The following is a 21,707-nucleotide window of genomic DNA, read 5'->3' on the forward strand; positions in this document are numbered from 1 at the left end:
TTTACAAGCAAAACATTTTAATATAATTTTATTACGAACTCCCATTAAATAAATATATTTTATTAAAAGCCCTCGCTTTACGCTTTCCATCTTTCTTAATTCATTCCTTATTCACTACACACTCCACTTTTTCTTTACGCTCCTCTTCTTTCTCATTCATACTCTGTTTCCTTATCAGTTTACTTTCATATAAACATTAAAACTCACCAAACCCATTACAACCACCATAAACAAACACTTTTACAGCTTTATTTACTTATAAAACCACACTACATTTAAACAATATTTACTTTTCTAGGTTTAATTCTTCTGGATTTGAATTCTATCACTGTCTCCAAATTCAGAAGCAATCGTACATACACCTACATCACACCTAGGCTGTAGCATTCGATTCTTCCCATCGTTCAGTTCTTCTCAGCTTAATGGTGCGGTTCCAGAAAAGAAATCATGGAGTTCCACAAAAAGCGGGCTTGACTTGGGGGAGTCTGAAAGAAAGGAGTTCTGCAACGGATGACGATTAATATTGGAGATTGGAGAACAAGAAGAAAGTTGATGACACCGACGATTTTACTAAATCTGCTCAGGGCGCTGCAAAGCAAAGATCACTACCAAAAGAAGCATTTGCGTTTGCGCAAACGAGACCCTCGTACAATTATGTTACCAGCACTACCAGTGACTTCATCCAGGAGAAGAGTCTGGGAAGGGCATTGTCAGCTGAAACGTGGTCGTGGGAACTAACGGATGTCAAGAACGAAAAAGTTTGATGAGGCGTGGAAAGACAACAAACCGAGGAAAGCTCATACTTCACTAAGGCAGTATAGGGGCAAGATCCGGGGGTGTTCACCTATCATCAACACTGCGGACAGAGTTGTTATAGTGAGGCAAGTGTGGCAGTGTGGAGGGAGAATTTTAACACTTTGCTGAACTTCAAGCACCGTCTGCCCCTGAACTCGTGCACGTTCAACGACCGACATACACCACCGTCAGCGAAGAACCACGAACGGAATTTCTGGTCTGTATCCAAAAAGCGAACAATGGAAAATCTGAACAAGCTGGCTTTTGGTCCTAGTCGATCGACGATTGACTTAGTGTTCATTGTCGAAGTAGTCGAAGTGACAGCGATATTCGAAGCTAGCAGTTATTGTTTCTAGACCTCAGAGGTGCTCTCCACCCTCCTCATTTAGGAAATATTCTCGTTGGAATTCTAGGAAAGTTTGCTTAATTAACGACACAAATAGAAGAACAAGTGCTGCTGTCTGAACATCAGTTATATTTACTTCACCATTCGAAGTGGTAACTGCGATGAAAGAGAGCTAAGTGTGACCATTTCTGTTCAACTTTACTGTTGATAACATGAGAACGCGAAGAATAGTTGAACGGTGTCCCGCCAATGTCGTTTAAGAACCATCTTCACCTCCGTTGCTCTTTTTCGGGTACGCCGACCAGGTGATATATACTATACTATATATACTACACTACCTCCGAATGACAGGTGATAATATTCTTTTCAAACAGCGCGAAGTTACAACAATTATTATGAATTGAACTCGTGGATGAGTTATCTTATTTGAGCTGTATCCCGAAAAACGATTGTAGCTGCGCAAGTGATATTCAGCAGGAATGCGCCAAAGCGGATTCGAAGTTTACATTTTTGATCAAACGCCTGTGATCGACCGTTATCGGCAATGGAGTCGAGCTACGGGTCCCATTATTCGCATTTCGCCCTCTCATGATGTACGGATTGGAAACTTACGCAACACCGTCGACTTTAACGGAGAAGCCTGACTGCAGGGAACGAAAAGTGCGTACGTGACTATTAGGCTAGTTTTGACCAGTGATGTGCCGGTGGACGTACTTCCAAATGACACGTGTAGAACATAGAAATCTTGCTCGGCCTCCTGAAGCGGCTGCAAGAGACCGGCATCGCTTTTTTGGCTACGTTACAAGGAAATCGACTAATCCCCGGGTCCCAATTGTCTAGAGGATGCTCTGATACCCAGACTGGAACAAGCCCCCCGGTCGTAAAAGAATGTCTCACACGAAGGTGGTAACAGAAAGTCTGAAGTCACTCGGCGTTGGTAGACAATGCAATCTAGACGTAAGACTATGATTAGACTATGGAATAGCGACGGATAGATTCTACGCGAGCTGTGACAGAAGATGAGAATAGGATTGTCTCAGATATGTTTTGGCACGACACACTTCGGCGAAGATGTCGTAAGTCGAGTGAGCCGACCTTCAAATTCAAGTTTTTTACATTCTTTTAAATTAAAGTTGACTGCAAATTGGAAAGGAAATGATCCTGATCGTGGTTTCTATTGATTATTGGTCATTGTTCCGCTTGGAGAAATCTTTGCAGAATTTTGCATACATTTTGCATAATTAACTTCATAATTAACGACTGTTTCATTTATTTTACACCTATTTTGCAAAAACACGTTATATAATCTATAAAGAAGCAAAAGGAATCAAGAGAACATCCGTGCAACCTGAGTATGACTCCATTCTACGTATGTTTCGCAGCAATGTCGTTCCTGTATCCAATCCCAAAATATATCAAAATAAGTTCCCACGTGTAGCACCCACTCGACAACTCTTTCAATAAAACTTTAATCTTGATAAGACATGACTGCTATGGTAAACAAAAAAGATTTAAACAAATTAAAAACAAATTTGCATCCAGTAGTCTTCTGTGAGGATACATAACTGCCTTTTTTTCGCGGAAACGAGGAGAAAAGGCAGTTTAAGGGGTCTAGGACACTAGAACTCAAAGCGACTCAGGAATTGGCAATTATAACTTTATTTATGATGGAGGGAGTCCTTTGAAGGAATATCGATTTTCTTCTTTATAATCACGTCTTTTTCAAATTTAATTTCGAGTTATTCGAACCGGCTGGTGCTCCGAAATTATTTCTGAGCAAAACGGTTTTTTTGCTCTCATTGATTGTGGATCACTTGTACTTCTGCGAGTTCAGTAGGTAATCGATTTATTGTGACATAGCTTTAAATATACGTCCTTCACTATTCACTTGCGTATATAACACAAAGTATACATCAATTATAGATAGCTTTAAAAAGATGGCACAACATCCCGGAAGGCGACTGCGATCATTTTGCTGCAATGTCACCCAGCCGAAATAAGCCGTCAAAAGCAACCCCGGCTCCCCACTCCCTTTTGAAGCGTGGATTGGGCCTGAAATTATTTGATGAGTTAGGTTGATGTTAAGTTCAATTGAAGATATTAGGATCTTTTCAGGAAAAGATAGAGTTAGGGATGTGAATTGCGAATATGAGCGTTACCATGCTTAGTAATACGTCACAGCATCGCCATTGTATACGCGCTGCTTCCCTAAGCAGCGTATCCAATGGTCTTAGTTGAGTAGATCACTGGAAAAGGCTCACTGATTATTATCAACTCGAGGACGCGGCGCGTTTACAGCGACAGCGCGTTATGACATAGTTCGTACGAAAGAAGATCGTTTCCCACGAAATGTTTCATGACGGTTTGGGGGAATCCATTTCTTCCTAATTGCCGTCAAAAAAAGGGCCCGGACGATACGGCTTCGGGCCTTCTGACGCACTATTTTCTACAAGGAGTTCGAGTGGAGCGCGCCAGCCCTGTGCGGCGCCGAATCGTCCGGACAGCTTTTTCACGGCAGTTAGGAAGACATGGACGGAATTACCCTCCTCTCCATAATCTACTATCCCGTATAAAAATACTCCACCTGAAATCCGTACCACCCCAGATTCGTGCTATGCTGCCTTTAATCTGCACTTCTAATCCTATCTTTTTCTGAAGAGATCCAAACATCGTCAATTTTGTAATATACTGCCTTTAAGTGCTGGTATAATAGTGTAGTGGTAATATTCAGAGTTTTTTCTCGCTTTCATGGATGTATAAAAACCTAATTCAATTCTTTGTGGATGGCCTTCTACAATTTTATCAGTGCCTCAGTTGTTGACCGAGCTTCTTTCTCGTCACAGTTTACACAGATCCAATTCTGGAGAACAGTGACATGATGAAAAATACCTAAGAGTAAAAACTCTAACAGTATTGATTCGAAATAAATGGAGCATAAAATAAGCATAAGAATTTGCAGCAGCGACCACAGAAAAAGAAACCCGAAGAAAATGAGAAGAAAAAGTCTCCTTGTCCTACTCACAAGTGAAGCAAGGAAACTTTCAAAACACAAGTGATCATATTACATTTCGAGGTTCCGCCCTTCATATGCGTAAAAAAATTTCTAAAAAAAACCTAATGAGCCTTTAAAACCTAATGACTTACTGTTCCACCTTTTCCTTCAGAAGACTGCGCGTCAATGGGTTTCCTGGGACAGCTTCACTTTCCTTCACGATAAAATCGCTTGCAGGAGATGTTGTATCATCGTCCTCCTCAGAACAGCTAGTGTCACTAGCATCGACAACAATGAAAACGACAACGGTACAGTACAGAATAAAATTCGACATGACTCTTGGGAGGCTGATAGGACGGTGGCGGTGAAGAACGCGTTGCAGCCAGAGATAAATGAATGATACACAGCAAATGAGATGAAATTCTACGGAACTGAAACCAGCACTAAAATATCTATCAGTTGAACTTCCCCATGCCAGGAACCGGTACTCCATGATAAAAGAACTTCTATCTAGGAACACAATTTTAATGAAGTATTGACACTGATATAATGGTAAAATCGAGTTCACCTTCAAGTTATGTAGACGAGAAAAGGATTATTAGTGGTAGAAAAAAAGAAGATTACCGCCTTTGCGACAACTTTTAAACATTTCTGTGTCCTTGTCCTCCATAGTTTCTTCCTTTCGTTCTGTCGTTTTTCTGACTTCCTTAATCTTCTTGACGACCGTTCAATGATGTTTGAACTCAGTTCTCAATAGTTGTCGGTCAAAAAGAAAAAGTAAAAAGGAAAAATATCGCTTCTCAAAAAAAAAAAAGATATCGCCATTCAATAACGCCTTTTAAAAGAATCCATCATACCAGTTAGTCCGAGAGTCTTATACATCTCTAGCACGTGCGAAAAGTGTCATGCGGTTGCTGCGACACAATGTCGTTTAGAATTCTTTTTTCCTCAAATGCATTAGTTTCGCGGTCGCAATAAAAGAAAATTTGCGCCAATGTGGCGCCTCGGATCTCACTCCGCGTAAACCGAGCTCTCCTACGTATTGCCCACTCGAATTCGAGCTTTCAAAAGTACTATGCACTTTCACCACATATTGGGAAAGTTATTTATATTTCACATTTATTTCTATATTATATTATTATTACTATTATTATTGAATGACTATTTTATTATTGTTATCATGTATACTATGAGGATAAAGGATAAAGGATAAAGTTTCGGGCGTTAATCAGTCCACTCGGGATGCGCCCCCACGTTCACTGCAATTCAGAATCGTTTGAGGATTACGAACGTGTAACTGCCCGATCCAATGACTTGCGGTGGGTAGCCGATATGTGAAGTCAGTGTTTTTATCCTCCCAGACAAGTCTGGTAGCATCCCCGGAGGGATGAAGGTCCTGGTTGGCATTGTAGAGGTTTCGACCTATGACCGTTTGGCCCAGCGGATCTCTAACCGACCCCGCTACACCCAACCCATAAGCTAATTGTTTAACACGTTTTTGCTGTCCTTTTCAAAAAAAACAAGAAAAGTTCTGCAGACCTGAAATTTTTTAAACTTCCCCTCTCATTGCTACTTGTTCGCTAACAATTCACACAAGTCACTGAAGGATAATAAGAGTTGATGAGCTTCGCCGCCTGTGGTTCCAAATCAGTCCGGCTGTTTTTGATGAATTCGCTCGTTCATTGTTGAAATGTACGACAAAAAGTTGGTTCTGCTTCTTTCCAGCACCATAAATTTGGCGCTCATTACTAATTGGAATTAACCAATGAGAAAAGTTAGGATCAGAAAGATGTAACGTTTCTCCAGATTCGGAGATACGAAGACCGGCTAGGTGTTCTGTGTGTTGAGCATCAGATGACTGGTGTTGGTTTTGTTGTGCCCCCAACTGTCGTGCATCTAGTTGAAATTTCCGTTAAAAAACATTTTCTATTCAAACGCCTGTTCCTTCTCTCCCCCTTCTCGATCATTTGCGTCCATCATCTGTCTGTGACATTCTGACAAATGGCAAATGCAGCCTGTGTAACTGGGTGTGGAAATGCAACACAAGATTATTAGATTGTAAATATTGAAATAAGTAACTGTTTCCTTCCTAGTTTTTTTACACGACAAAAAGTGGTTTTTCTTTCAAAAAAAGATTGAAAAGGCAGAAATTTGACTCAGAATGGAAGGTACGTAGGGCTCAATTTAGGACCTAACTAGGAGATTGCCCTCCTTGACTTGCTGTTCACGAGTGTCATTACCATTTTGAGCTGTAACACGTCGTTTTTTCCGTTGATTCATTGGTAACTTTCCTGTGAAAAAGAGGAAGATTTTTTTCGAACATAATTTGTTTACACTTTGCATTTGGATGAAATTAGGTCTGCGCAGTTCTGCTTTTGGGAGTTTTTAGAAATAAACTGCAAAACGATCCGATACTTTAAAAAATTGAGCGTGAAACACAAAATTGGCAACAGTTATCTCCTGTTAGTTATTGATTCTGTTCCATGTTGATGGCCACCCCAAAATTGGCACCATCCTCCGTTTTTTGCCTTTTTTCGTGCTAAGATTTGGGATTGGAGAAGAACTAAGATAGTACTAAGAAAGTTATCAGCTCCCCGGTCCTCTGTAATCACTAACTTTACAGAAAAACACTTTTTCGGACGTGTTTCTTTCAAATTCGAAATCCATTCGAAACTCGACTTACTACGACTTTCTGGACGTGGGACAAAGATCTTGTACAGAAGCTCTGCACTTTTTTCATCTCTTTTCGGAAGAAAAAGATCTTGGGAACTCACTACAAAGGTGTGTTCCATAAAGTATGTACAGTAGTGATTAATATATAAATAATGTCTATAAAGTAGTCAGCATACATAGTCATATGTGGTACTGCGCTTCGGTCCTACCTTTGTTTTGTTTTATCCTATAGCACATCTTAGTGCATAAATATAAACAAGAAAAAGCATAATTACAGCAAAGTAGTAAATAAATATACATATAATTACATAAACAAATAAATGATACAAATAAATGCGGAAAGAAAAACTTCCTTTTACCTAATCAAGGCTCCGAATTTGCCAATATTGGAGCAAAAATTTTCAGGAAAGGTTTTCGAGGTCAGAAATGGAGAAAGTGAATGGAATTCCTCAACTCAACCTAACATTTCAAGTCAGGGCACGTTTGACGGAGAGCACTTTGCGCAATTTGCCAACGTCAACCTCGCTGCTACCCGTTCTGCAGCCTTCTCATGTCTACACCCACATTCATTGCATTGCAGAAAATCATTCAATCTCCAGAATTCCCAATTAAATTCAGATCGCTGAATAATTTTTTGCAAAGAAAAGGACGATTTTGATTTTGAGTGACGATTTTAGTGTTATTTCTTTCAGTTTCAACTACAGGAAATTTCAAATAGGTTAATGGGATTTAAGAGTTTTTTTTCGAGAACAGATATGTTTTAAAACTTTCAAAAATTGATAGTGGATTCTCCATTTCGTGTCATAGCACATAATCACCCATCACTTCAATCTTTTGAACTTTTTCACCTCTTTAACTTAAGAAGGAGGAAGGACCGCAACGTAAAGTAAAAAAAAATGAGCTACGGCTTAAGATTTTCAGGTTTAATTTCTTGGAAAAACGCCACAACCGAGATTGAAACTTGCAAAAAAAAATCCTTGGAATGTACATACGGGCATGGAACTTATGTTCATGCTCACAACTACGCCGCGCGTCTGAATGAGCCACAGCCTAATTTAGCGCAAGAAGACAGTGTATCCGAGAGACAGGGGGAAGTGATCCAGCCATTGCACGCGTTCCGATCACTCGCTTAAACATAAGTTCAGACGACTACACAACTTTTATGATGGGTACAGAATTTTAACTATTTTGATGAAAAATAGAGGTCTTAGATCTTGGATTTATCTTAATCTGCGGTGCAGATTTGTCATTTTCGAGATATTATCCTTTAAATGCTGCCCCAGTGCTTGGAAAATGGAAGTAAACGAGTTAGATATCATACAAAAGTGGTAAAGGGAGGGGCTCGTATGTTTTTATTAATTCCCAGAGCTTAAATTGTGGTTCACTGCTGTAGGGTTGTTTTACAAAACGAGTTCCATCGAATGCGAACAGAAAAAAGCTTCGTGCCTACATACTTCCTCAAATACCACTCCATTTTTCAAGTTTTTGCCAATCAGCCATGCTTTTTATTACTCCTTTACAGCTTATGAAAAGGAAACTGCTTAAGAGAAACATTACTGACAGAATTTGCAAGCTCTATATTCGGGGTTTCCAGTCACTTCTAATTTTCTTCAATTTATATATTTCTAATTAATTAGTCACCTAATTAACCTTGCATCTTGGACTGCGCGATTACACGATTCTAAAAAAGTAATAGTTACTGAAAAATGTCGAAGTCGAAAGTCCTGAAGCTACGTTTTGTGCATTAGTTGCTTGTGTACCTAATTAATGAATTACGAGATAATAAGATCAATAAATTGTTTAAAAATTAAACTCGTTGGAAGTTGGAGTTGGAAAAATCACAGCCCAGGAAAGGAAAGAAAAACGGTGTTTAAGAAACTGCCGCTAATAGCAACCGTGAAAATGATTTTAAAAGTGTTTTGTTTTCTTTTAACTTTCTGCAAATAGTTAGAAAATTATCCACAGTAAAACAGAATTTATCCATCATCCGCTTCGAAACATCTTTCGAGTCAATTTGCGGAAGTTTCGTTTAATTTGATAGCACTTTCCTGTGATTTTTGGAGGAAATATCCTGCTTATTAAGAATAAGAGGGTGTAGCGGATTCGACAAGAGCTTCCGCTGTCAGCAAGATCGATCGGAGGTTCGAATCCGCCCTAGTGCTCACTAAGCATCCCAGTGCGGTCGATAGATTGGTGCTAGACTTGTCCGGGAGGATAAAAACACCGACTTGACACATCGAGTAGCCACAACAAGCCATTGTATAGGCCAGTTACACGTTTGTAAACCTCAAACGATTCTGAATTGATTCTGAGGTGGCGCATCCCAAGCGGATTGATACGCCAAAGACTTTATCCTTTATCCTTCAATTAAGAATAAAATTTCAGTATTCTTCACGAAATCCTTTATTTTCGCACGTTCCTCCCAAAGAAATTTACATGGCGAAGAATATGCAAATGAAAACGCGAAATCATTCGTTGCAGAATCATTTCCGTCACTGCTAAGGTCATGGAAACTGGCCTAGGATAAAAAAAAGCACAAACAAGCGTTTCGTAAGATTAAATAGGGAATTCATGTTTAAGTTGTTTAGTAATTGTTATTGTTACAGTTTTTCAGCCGAGAACAGGCTATGAGAACTTGTTTTCAATGTTTTTTGCTGTGAAAGGGATGGGAATGTGTTGATACGCACTTTCACCGTGTACGTTTTGTTCCCGCTCCTATTAAAGGGAGCCAGAATCGCAAAAGGTTGTAATTTCCTTTGTCGCCTTCTCTTTAATTGCTTTTTTTTGGTAAATCCATTGATCCAAAGAAGTTATGCACGGTCATTCTCTTTCATTAACGTAAAAAAAATGACAAAAAAGATCTTACAGGTGGGTCCACAGATACGTGCGTGAAGGTTGTACGGTGATCGTGTATTTCTGTAAATCTAGAAAACACTTTTACAAAATACTACAGCAACCATATCGTCAAAATAATTCCCAATTTTTTTTTGGCATCTTAGTAAACCTCTTTTGGAAGAAATTATCAACGATTTCCTGAAAGTACGTTAGTAGAATCTCTCTAAATAGATCCAAATTGCTAAATTGACTGCCAGTAAATTTAAATTAAATTAAATTAAATTTAGTGTTGCTTTGTTGAAGTAACTTAAATAGAATTTTCCCCAACAATAATATTTCTCGAGAAAAAGGGGACGATGTCGTTGCTCAAGATTATCGGTCCTTTTCCCTTATTTTTTCTAATATTTCTCTAAGCCTTTAAATACTCCAAATGGGAATTTTTATAGGACAGTATTTTTCCGATGAAATGCATTGAGTCTCCTAGTTAAATTTACATCTCCGCCAAATTCTTCCCCACTCATTGTTCTCTTCATAGTACTCCACCGCCCAAAACTATGGTTTTTTTTTTATTTTTCAGGAAGTATGCGAATTATTCTCTATCTTTTCCTGATTGCCGTTTCAATTTTTCACCTGAATGCACAGCAAATTGAAGAGGACTTCCCTGTACCTCCTCGACTAGACAGACATGGAATTGACACCACAAAGGAACGAATCACTCGCGACGTTCGGATGAGAGAGGACATTCCCCTTCTTGTCGATCCTCAACCGATTTAGTTTAGTAGTTAATGGAAATCTTTACCATCACCACGCACCGCACCAATGCACACTATCCGCGATTCTTTCCCGGATTATATTTTTATGGAATTTGTCACCGTAATAAACATATTTGTCTACAATTAGAGTTCTCCTTGACAAAACTTCTCGGACAATTTTCGCAATGAAAAAACACTTTTTGACTATGTGAACTACGAATACGCTATTTAAGAAATGAAATGTTTAGAATCACTATCGATACTGGATTGACAATAAAATAAAGAAATGAAAAAAAAAATAAAATAAAAAATAAAAATAAAAAAATGTAATAAAAAATAAAAATAAGGATAATGAAGGTGATGAAATGGTCTTCTATTACTGTACCGTCAAAGTAAAATGTCTTTAAATGTGCCAATGCAGAGTTGTCCCTAAAATTTCCACAATGCTAAATCAATAAAGATAAAGTGTCTGGCGTTAATCAATCCGCTTGGGACCACATCCACTTCAATTCAGAATCGTTTGTGGTTTACGAACGTGTAACTGGCCAATGCAATGATCTGCGGTGGCTACCCGATGTGTCAAGTCAGTGCTTTTATCCTCCCGGACAAGTCTGGTAGCAATTCAGCGATCCACGAGGGATGAAAGGCTTGGTAAGCATTAGGGCGGATTGGAACCTTCGATCGATCGTGCAGGCAGCGGAACCCCTTACCGACTGCGCTACTCCCGTCCAACTAAATCGATACCGCGTAGTTATAAATTGTTATATTAAGAATTAAGATTGAAAGTCATTGAGCAAAAACAGTATTGAAATCAATTAATTAATTCACCAAAATAACTGGGGATTAGTTACCAACGAAAAAAAAAACTAGTTATAAATTGATTAATTATTTTAAAAAATAATTAGTAGTTGCTACGAAATTTTCAACTGCCTTAGAAGCATTTTTAAATGAACAGACAGCAGAAATGAGAAGAGTTAAGGATCATTACATCTTTGTATCCACTGGACGTATGGATTACAGAAAAAAAAAGTAGAGTGTCGGTTAGGAAACCATCTAAAGTCTACCAAAGGGAACAAGATCACCGTAAAAACGTCGTGGCATGGTTTTTCACCGTAAAAACGTCGTGGCATGGTTTTTCGCTCACAGGTTTTCACCCTTCATCAGGTACCGTATCAAGAAAGCGCTCGTTAAATATAATGCTAATAATAATTGATGCTGTAATGCTATATAATTATGTTTATACGTATAATGCTGTATTAACTAGTTAGGAATTATTTAATTAGAAACGCCTGTTGTTCTCCGCAAAATCCTGACAAATCTCTCTAATGTCTTTTTATCTACTTCCAACATCTTTCCTTACTTTGTAGTGTTTTGCCGTGGACTAGGAGTTTTCTTCCATTTACATACTTCCTGATTGATTTTCTCCAAGATTTTCATTGAAAAGTCTCCTTCTCGAAGTTTTCGATTATGAAATGGTACAAGTCCCATGAAAGAATTGTTTCAGCGATTCGAACGAATTTTCTTTTATTGAACATAAACACCAACCGCGGATTTTCACAGTACGATAGCAATGGCAACACATATTTAGGGATGGCGGAAATTAAGTGTGAATGAAAACAATTAGAAGAATTTATATGGGAGAGGATAACGATTTAAACCTTGTAACATTCCCATTAGAAAAAGAGAACGACGAGAATGTTCGCAAACTTATGATCTATGAGACAGAACCAATCAATACATCTAGGTGACAAGATTATTAGAACTGACATAGTCCGATTAATAGAGCTCAGCAGAATTTGGTGGATTATCTGGTATATTCATCTCACTATTGCTATTAAATGCAATTGGTGTTAGCCTGGATGTTTGCTGCCCGGAGAGTTTTTGGGGCGATGCATTTGAACTTCGCTGAGTACTGAGTTTTCGAGGTGATTTACGGAGACTTCGTTGGGTACTGTAATAGGAATTATTTCTGAAGAATTATGTAAGTTCCTCCAATAAAGAGGATAGCGCTACGAACCGGTCTAATGGATCAATCCCTCCTTGGAAATTTGCTTTGGGAAAACTTGAAAAATTGTGCATAGTGCTCATATTAGTTGAAGACGGTGTCTAAAAATACAATGTGTTAAGAAAGAAATGGACATTAAGGCAAAGAGCGCTACGAGTGTCTAGGTTTCCCTCACAATGTCATCTCGGGCTGGACTTTCCCTCATACTGGACGGAGGTGTACACATATCATCGTATGGTTTCAACTCTTTGTTCTTCTTTTTATGATCAACGCTGTGCCACTGGAAACAGAAATTTCCTCTATTTTACAACTCTTCCTTAAAAATTAGCCTAAATCTCTATTTCTATACTTTTACAATTCCATTCTATAATAAAAACTTTCATTATTCTAGCAGCGGAATTTTCCTATGGAAGCGTGTACAAGAGTGAGCGTTCTAACGAGCTTCGTTTGGATTAAAGCGATTCCCACGCCCTTTTTTTCAACGATTAGGGAGAGATGAGCGGAGCTACCCCGTATGCTGCAATCTACAAAACCATCTATAGCTTTTCCCGCCGATTTTCTCACCACGTCAGATTCCTGGTACGCTGCCTTTAGTGCAACTACATCGAGCTTCATGACCCGACTATACACAGAGCTGAATAAGACAGGGAGGTACCAAAGAGTTACAATTCGGCTAAGAAGTATTTGTTTTTGGTTTAAAGGCATCACCCCACGAATCTGAGGTGGTGCAGATTTCGGGTGGAGTATTCTTATACGAGATAGCAGATTATGGAGAGGGGGAGGGGATGGTTCGTCCATTTCTTCCTAATTGCCGTAAAAAAACGGCCCGGAAGATGCGGCGCGTGCACAGGACTGGCGCGCTCCAATCGAACTCGTTGTAGGAAGTAGCGCGCCGGATCGCTCGAAGCCGTATCGTCCGGCCGCTTTTTGCGGCAATTAGGAAGAAATGATGGAATCACCCTTCTCTCCATAATCTACATACGATCCTGTATACGAACACTCCACCTGATATTCCGAAAGATGCGGCGCCGTACAAGGCTGGCGCACTCCAGTCCAAGTCCTTGTAGAAAAAAAGTGCGTCAGAATGTCCGAAGCCGTATCTTCCGAGCTGTTTTTTACGGTAAGTAGGAAGAAATAAACGTAATCACCCCCTCTCCTTTTCTCTCCGATCCCGCATATGAATACTCCACCGGAATACTCCCTACCACTCCGGATCCGCGGGATGATGCCTTTAATTACAAAATTGAGTGGTTCCTAGTTGTGTTTTCTCGTTACTATAAGAGATTTTTTTGCAACCCCCGCCTTCAAACCTGCGCACCTTCGCACATCATTGTTTCCGTTAGCTGAGTTTGAGGATGAAGTTAGAAAGAGGAAGGATCTCGCTTCGTGTCTATGACAGACATGCGACATGGAATGCACCATGGGGATAGCAACTATTTGACAGAACTGCGATAAATCGTGTTTTTACAGAGAGATCATCACTCAAGTAATCTTTCTCTCACCTCAGCGAAAGGAGAATCGTCGGCGTCCACCTCTCTTCGTAAATGTTCGTCCTTACCTAGACTTTCCTCGTCTATCTCATCCTTAAAAGTATTCTATCGCTTCCAGCTCAGTTATAATCATTATGATTATTCCACAAAAAATAGTTACCCCCTGCGTTTTCTGAATTGTGCCCTCACTCGGAAGCATTCCAGAAATCCGTAACAATGATTTTGATGCTTCATCTTGTGGTACCTAAGGATGATTTGAGCAATCTTTAATTTTTTCAACTGATTGTTGAAGTGGAGATTTTTCATGTCAGAAACCATTATGATGCGCTGATTTCAAAAAAGAAAACCGCCGATTTTTTAAAGACTGCTTTCGAATGGCCTTTCTTGCATATATGTGGTCGATCGCACTAGGTAAGGGCAGCACCGAGTATGGCGCGTATTCGGTGATGAGGCAACGACATCATTTCACCATAATTCGCCCAGGATATCAACATTCTCATGTAACTACGCCTAGAAGACCACGTAGAACGGATATAAAGAAGGAAACGAATTTCCCAGTGTCTATGAAATTTCTAGGTCCCCATTTGGGATTTCGGTGTTTCCGATATGATTTTTTAGGTTACCAGGTATGTGAGAGTTCTGTTTTGTTGATTTTTAGATAAGTTTTACATCTTGATTCAAAATATCACCCATTTCTGATCAATACTCTGTATCCAATATCCAATTCTCCTTGGATGAATAAATAGAAAGATGGAAATGAAACCACTCATTTTTTTACCGTGATATCTAATACAATTTTGTTTCCGGGAAACTCGGCACTACGGTAGATCAGTGTGAGACAACCGGTCATCAAATGAACATCGCGCTAAAGCTAATGGATATATTTATCCTAGCACTTGATATTGATAATAGCAGGTATATCCGCTACACTGGGATTTGTCCGCGGACAGTTTTTTTCCAGGTATCAATGTATCCACACTATGCTCTCATTCACCCGCTAGTACCCGTTTTTCCAATGGGGTAAATGATCATAAGTAAGGATGCATCGTCATAATTTCGGATTTTTTTTTTAAATTTTAGCTTTTTTTTTGTGCTGACTATCAAAATCAGAGCTCGAAAGACAATGCACCTAATGCACGAATCAGTTACGGAGCAAAAAACGGAGCAAAAAGAAAAAGATCAGCAATAATTACCTTGTACAACTTAAGGCGTACTCGAGGAAGAAAAACAAAGTAATGGTAAAGAAATAGCCCCATGAAAAATATTATCATCTCACTAACGTATATGCATAATGTTGTGACCTGAAGAAAAATACGCGGAATGAGTGACACGTTAGCAAATTTTCTAGTTTTTTCCTAACAGAAAAAGAAGAACACACCCAAAATGTTTTGAATTGCGAACTCCAGTCATTTGCTGCCATTGCCGCACCGAGAGTGAGCTGTAATGAAAATGAACATTACCGTGACTAGAGTAACATCAAGTTATGAACGACCCATCCTAGAAAATGCTGTATTGTAAAAAATAGGTTTTTCGAGAGAACGCTCCAGAACTGCACTCGAAGCCATTTCTCGTTGCTGACAATAGCGGAATGAGGTGGTCTCTGCCATATTTCTAGAACCCAGATCTAGAAAGAAAATGTTTTTTCAGTCACAAATACCTCCAAATACGCTTCATCGAGACGCTCCACCGATCTTGTTGAGGCAGATATAGTGGGGTCAAAACGAAATGAGCATCGGTGCAGTTATGCAGGCGGCTGCGCTCGAAGCGGCGCGGTGGAGCTATTTGGTCGAAATCGAAGTTAGAGCATCGTGAACTGCAGCGATGACTAGTACTAAGAGTACTCTCTCGGTCCCAAACGTTATGCTCCACCACAGCGCTTCGAACGCAAAGGTTTTCCAGATGCACCGAGCTTCATGTCGTTTTGATCCGACTGTAGAAGAGTTGTACTGGCCACGAAATCCCGACCTTCCTCGTATCTCGGCATTGTGGCTACAAGTTGTCGCTTATAACTGTGAAGCGAGAGCCAAGATTGTTAACGTTCTTTTTTACGGCTGGTTCAGCGCCGTCGCCTTCGTCAGATCCTCAGTAGCCGGGTTGCCGTGACGTTAGCGGACCAAGATAGAACTAACTGTGATGGGATATTTCAGCTAACACGAAGCGCACAGAGTGTATTCTCTCGGCTACAGTTATGACATAATGACGAAAACAGAGCATTTACTTACACTATCCAGCCCGTTGTGTAAAGCGCATGTATGCTGTACCTGGTCCAGCCCGGTCGACAAGATGCTACGGAAGACGCGTAGCGACATACCATTGCTTCAAGGACGACTGGTCGACTGGTTGTACAGAGAAAGAAAGAGTGCATTAGAATTTAAAGTTGTTATTGTTGATTTGTATACAGGGTGTAGTGCAGTGACAAAAGGTTACGGCTGCATCTGCACAGTGTACTCATCACATATTTTTCTTTAAGCCGTCATAAGGTACTCATAAAGCAGAATCGTAAGGTTAATGCGTTCATTTTATTGGTTGAAACGAGCTGTACTTACAACCAGGAGTCACAGAACAAGTGACAAAAGTTTTTCTACACCACTACTCATCATTTCATATATACAACCTCTATCGCCCACGGAGCTATCAATTCATTCGTTAAATCATACCAGCTTTAAACAAAGTCCAGTAACAAAAACAACAGTATAAACAATGAAGAATCCTATGCTTACTGCACTGGAAGTAAAAAAATGAAACATAAGAACAATCTCATAAGCTTTGGCTTCAGAGCTTAAGAAGAAAGATTGTTTCATAATGTCACGCGCTAACGCTGTTTTATTTCATGAAGTGGTATACAAAGAGAAATAAATTGACAACTTGTAAAATGACACGTTGAAAATGGTCTTTCAATAAATAAGCTACAAACTGCGTTATGAACAACTAAGTGTAATTCCTGGGCCAAACCGGCCTCATCGCATCATATTCCTGATCAGTCTGCATGTCGAGCCCATCTATGACAGACCTAACCTCTTCATACGCTACGGAGTTCTCATCTATCACTTCATCATCTTCTTTCAAGCTCTTCATTATTCTTCTGAACGGGAACTGATTAAGTACATCTTAGACTAATAAAGAAAGTTCGTATTTATACGTTATTTAAAAGTGTTCAGAATTGTCGAACAAGGACAGCATTTCTAACGATAAACACATCATTGAAAAAAAAGTTCTGCTCGACCAACATACCAATCTTGAGCTGATGAACAGGTGAACTATTCTTTTGGACTCGAAATAATCTTTTAAAAAATGTTATTTTGTAGAATCACCTGCATAGCTCCATGTTCCTGATAATATTTTGGAGTGATATTTGCTTTTCTAGTAATGCGTGATCGGGATGGAAAGGTCCCAACGATCGTCTAAAGATGTTCATAAATGTTGCAGATTGTTTCGATCAAACAACCAAATGATCAAACTATTGTTTAACGACCTACCGTTGGAGACGAATGCAACTCGCCGTCGTACCAAGGCTAACACCTATTTCGTGGATAAAGCATCTGAACAACAAATCATAGGATTTGACCGGATCAGTAGTAGTAAAAAAATCAGTCCACCTCAAAAATACATCTGTTTCTCCGACAGACTGTACTTGTAGTGCAAAGAACGGTAAATTGAAGTGTTTCACTTTACATCCGTAAACAATCTGAGCTCCAGCAAGTTTGGCTCGTGGCATGCCTTTGCGAGCAATTTCGAACGCTTCTTCGCTCTATAAGTTACTCTCTGATTATGAGACATTAACCTTAAATTTATTTTCATCTCTTGACAAATTCTGGAAAAGGAAGGCTCATCTAACCTGAATATCCACTTCAGCTGCTTGAAATGCTGCTCTTCGATATTCCGACTCCACACGCGTAATAAGCTTTTCTAATTTGTGACGAGTAACATGATCTGCAACTTGAATATGAAAATGATTTTGAAATAACCTAACAAGGTACCACGGAACACACCGTAATCTGCTTTCAATGTGACACGTGCTTTGATTTTGTGCTTATTGGTTTCACGACCGAAAACACCTTCAAGTCGATAGTTGTTCACCCAGGAATGAGATAAAATCTCAGGAATTCGTTCGCATTCCTCGTTCAATGCGAAAACTAAGATACAACATTGCATTGTAGAGATAAGAAGTTGCGAAATTAACTACTGAAATGTAGTGGACATTGTTCCATTGAGTATGCGAGCAAAGAAGATCATTCCAAATCAAAAATGGGGTAAATGGACCACAAAAGCTTACGACAAACACCGGAAGATGTGCTCTCCATGTAGTGAACCTCCTCCAAGCGTATGTCTTCAGGACGAAAAGCTTCTCCAGAAACAAGCGGATGTTGCCTGTGATATGTGGGATTCTATTAACAAAACTTATTTTCGCGCTGTTCCCATTTAGCACGTACGTATGGAAAATGTATCAGAAAGAAATCCTACGTATAATCCTGAATTTCGCGTTCGCCTACAACCATGAGAGCTCCAGACTCTTCATGCGGTTCAACTATCGGCAGTTTTATCGTAGGTATTCGAGGGATGCCAACAACTTCATTCCCGTCAGTGCATATCCGTTTCACAATCTGTTTCTTCAGACCGGTCATTGATAAATCCACAGGTTTGTACACACAGAGGAAACCGTTTAGAGCTCTCCACAACTTATCCCTCATCGTCACAACTGAAATGCATTGGAAATATGTCCTGCAACCGCCAATACAACGTAATCGGAGCTAACTGCTCTTTTTTTTCACAATTCAATGTTGTTTATATGAACCATTTCATTCTTTTAAGTTCCTGCATTAAAGTCTTCAATATCGTCGGACTTCTCTAAACATCGTTACGCTTTCTTACTTTATACCACTAATTCTCAGCAATGTGTACTACAATAGATCACACCCATTAAATTTTTAATTTTATCTCAACGCTTTGCTTTCGAAAGCATGTAAACTGGCGCCACGTTAGATAATTGGTACAACTGGCGAGGACATATCACTTGCTGAACATCCTACGAGTACGCTATAAACGCGATATAAGCTATAAAATCAATCCTGAAATCCTGACGACTTCAAAAAAGAAACTTCTCTAGTGAAAGTGCACGCATCGATCGACCTTCCAGCCCTTCGTGAGTTTGTATGCGAAGCATATCAATACGGATGGAATTTTGTTCACATTATTTGAACTAGAACTCAGATCAACTTTACCACGGTACCAATCACACACGTTCAATATCTCAAACAAAGAGTCCTTCAATGCAAGTAGGAGCTGCTAAAGACCCAATGTGAATGTGACTTGATGATATGTGAACATAGGAAACTCAATCTTTATAGGTGTACTACCCATGTGGACTTCATAGACACTGATTCTGCTAGTGTCCTTCAATATTTTTCTAATAAATCAGTAATTTAAAGCGTATTAGCCAACACTTTACTTATGCTGCAAGACCAACTGACAACAATGATTTATCAACAATAACAGAACAATTAAGCTTTCTTTTGAGCCAATCGCTTGTCTCTCTCTTCAGCAATTGTGAGACGGATACCCTTGGAAGCAGGCAATGAGACGAGAGCCTTGTTGCCCTTTCCGATAACGAACACATTGGAGACACTAGAAAACTTGCCACTGTCTCAGCATGAACGAACCAACCTGGGTCGGCAGTTACGGCATCGCGCCCCCGACCTTCTCTCTCCTTCCCAAGAGAACTTACCGTGTGGCGAAGGAGTGACCAGCAGCATCCTTCACATGAATGATGTCGAAGGCACCAGGCAGCTTCTCACGATGACCAATGACACCAACACGACCAACGTTCCTACCGCCTGTGATCATGGCGAGATTTCCAGCTTCGAATTTAACGTAGTCGGTGATCTTGTTAGAAGTGAGATCGATGACGACAGTGTCGTTAACCTGGAAAGAAGAAAATAGAATGGACAAGTATCCATCCTTTTTTAGTGAAGGGCTTTCCAGTATCTAAAAAAAGTACTCGCGGGTTCTACCAGATATTCGAAAATAATATTGAGGGACCGATGGAATATCAGACCTAGAGTCTGAGAAGAAATTGCTCGAAATCATGAAAGGTTTTTAAAAAAGCAAACCTAATGATTCTTTATGATATTGGTGAATAAAAAAACGACTAATCACTTAATCGCTAATGTTTAGAGGCTTCTTACTTCCGCATTGGCGACAGAGAAGGTAAATGCCGCACTTTAGACAACATCGAATGAGATAATCGACAAGTGTTGTTTTACTATCGTTATACCTATGTTTCCTGAACCTTATGAAACTGCAGCCAAAGAAAAAAAAGTAGTAAAAGAGAGGTCAGCTTGTCCTACTTAGGCAATTGAGCCTTGCTTTTTAATGTAATAATAATTTAATGTAATATCCAAATTTACCGGAAGTTGTAATCGATGAAAGTACTCGTCTATACATACTGAATAAGTATGTAGAGCCGAGTACTTTGAATTGTCTATTGTACATGTAAACTTAGCAAAAGGATGTGCCTATTTTTTCTGTAGTGCCTATAAGGAATCAACGTCTTACAATTGCTTTTACACGAGTGCATTTAATTGTACGTTTTGATGGAGTTTGAGAATAATGAAAGAAAAGACATATTCATGCGAATGGAACGGTTCACATTATATCATCGACATTATTTCACATTGTTTCTTTTTTGTGGAACAATTCAAATTCAAACGCTTTTCAATACAGATCTTTGTGACAACTTTGAGAAAACTTTTTGAAACGAAGAAGATTGTAACATCCCTGATAGAGCAAGGTCTTGTAAAGATATCCAAGTATTATTCAACTTTTTGCATCCCAATGTTTTCAATCTTTCCAACTAAAAACTAAGATTTGCCTTCCAAAACTATAATTTGCAGAATCACTTCTAATTAAGATTCTAGTCAAACTAATGGGTCAATAAATTAATCAGCAAAAAATATTGATCAATAAAGACATCACGCACCTTAATATGTGGGTCAGGATATCTGATGGTACGTCCGTCGTTGGTAGTGATGTAAGGGATGTTCTGTTTAGCCACATGTAAAGCCTTAACTTTGCAAAGCTTGAACTGTCCCTCCGCGGCAGTGATTCTGTGGACAGTGTAGCGACCTTTCACGTCGTACAGAAGACGGAAAGTCTCGTTAGTACGTTCAATGCTGATTACATCTAAACCAAAGGAGATTAATCTTAAGATTGATCACATATTTATACATTTAAAAAAAAAGCTTAAAATCTAAGCACTGAATTGTTCCACTTACCCATGAATCCAGCTGGGAACTTGTGATCAGTACGGATCTTGCCGTCAACTTTAATAACTCTTTGACGCAAAATTTTCTTCACTTCAGCGTAGTTCAAAGCGTACTTCAGACGGTTGCGGAGGAACAAGTTTAGAGGAAGACATTCTCGTAGCTTATGTGGTCCGGATCGTGGTCGAACAGCGAACACTCCTCCCAATTTGTCCAGCATCCAATGCTTTGGTGCTGCTAGACGCTTTAGATGCTTCTTCGGTCCGCGAGCCATGTTTGCTCAATGAGGTAACCGCAAGCTGAAAGAAGTATAAAGGAAATCACTTCTACTAAATAGGTAGTTATCGCAGATCGCAAGGAGAACAACAATAACCAACAATTGTAATTGTAAATGACCACCAGCTAAAACAGGACTGCAAACATTAGGTGCAGTTCAAAATGAATTGGAAAAAAATATGAGCATGTTCTGACCGAAACAAATGAGAACTCAAGGAAAACCACCGAATGACTCCCAACTCGCATCTTATGCAGGTGTTTGACTCAATTTCCGGAAGATACAA

General features: G+C 39.4%; 4 protein-coding genes across 9 annotated transcripts; 1 reads left to right on the forward strand and 3 right to left on the reverse strand.

Annotated features, from left to right (window-relative positions):
• Positions 1–3,108: 3,108 nt before the first annotated feature.
• RB195_020075 (uncharacterized protein) lies at positions 3,109–4,467 on the reverse strand (the record flags this gene model as incomplete). The annotated part of the gene is made up of 2 exons (XM_013446650.2): positions 3,109–3,193; positions 4,286–4,467. The coding sequence occupies 2 exons, from the start codon at positions 4,465–4,467 to the stop codon at positions 3,109–3,111; spliced, it is 267 nt and encodes an 88-aa protein (XP_013302104.2).
• Positions 4,468–10,223: 5,756 nt separating this feature from the next.
• Positions 10,224–11,961, forward strand: RB195_020076 (uncharacterized protein; the record flags this gene model as incomplete). Its single annotated transcript, XM_064188215.1, has 2 exons — positions 10,224–10,414; positions 11,898–11,961. The coding sequence occupies 2 exons, from the start codon at positions 10,224–10,226 to the stop codon at positions 11,959–11,961; spliced, it is 255 nt and encodes an 84-aa protein (XP_064044096.1).
• Positions 11,962–12,169: 208 nt separating this feature from the next.
• Positions 12,170–18,576, reverse strand: RB195_020077 (uncharacterized protein; the record flags this gene model as incomplete). 6 transcript variants are annotated; one of them, XM_064188220.1, is made up of 17 exons in its annotated part: positions 12,170–12,344; positions 12,411–12,499; positions 12,574–12,678; positions 13,901–13,981; positions 14,049–14,132; positions 15,082–15,189; positions 15,267–15,326; positions 15,381–15,512; positions 15,854–15,877; positions 16,841–16,970; positions 17,200–17,289; positions 17,365–17,427; positions 17,485–17,636; positions 17,724–17,818; positions 17,878–18,021; positions 18,162–18,256; positions 18,350–18,510. In XM_064188220.1, 17 exons carry the CDS (start codon positions 18,508–18,510, stop codon positions 12,170–12,172), a joined length of 1,788 nt encoding a protein of 595 aa, XP_064044097.1. The 6 variants fall into 6 exon arrangements, with proteins under 6 accessions (XP_064044097.1, XP_064044099.1, XP_064044100.1 ...); XM_064188216.1 differs by lacking the exons at positions 15,854–15,877; positions 16,841–16,970; positions 17,200–17,289; ... (4 more) ...; positions 18,162–18,256; positions 18,350–18,510 and adding an exon at positions 16,111–16,197; XM_064188218.1 differs by lacking the exons at positions 16,841–16,970; positions 17,200–17,289; positions 17,365–17,427; ... (3 more) ...; positions 18,162–18,256; positions 18,350–18,510 and having other exon boundaries at positions 15,397–15,512; positions 15,854–15,872.
• An 810-nt stretch (positions 18,577–19,386) lies between these two features.
• RB195_020078 (uncharacterized protein) lies at positions 19,387–21,421 on the reverse strand (the record flags this gene model as incomplete). The annotated part of the gene is made up of 4 exons (XM_013449875.2): positions 19,387–19,510; positions 19,611–19,807; positions 20,865–21,067; positions 21,160–21,421. The coding sequence occupies 4 exons, from the start codon at positions 21,419–21,421 to the stop codon at positions 19,387–19,389; spliced, it is 786 nt and encodes a 261-aa protein (XP_013305329.1).
• Between the last annotated feature and the right edge of the window lie 286 nt (positions 21,422–21,707).

Source organism: Necator americanus, chromosome II (assembly GCF_031761385.1).
Source record: "Necator americanus strain Aroian chromosome II, whole genome shotgun sequence".
Classification (NCBI taxonomy): Eukaryota; Metazoa; Nematoda; class Chromadorea; order Rhabditida; family Ancylostomatidae; genus Necator; species Necator americanus.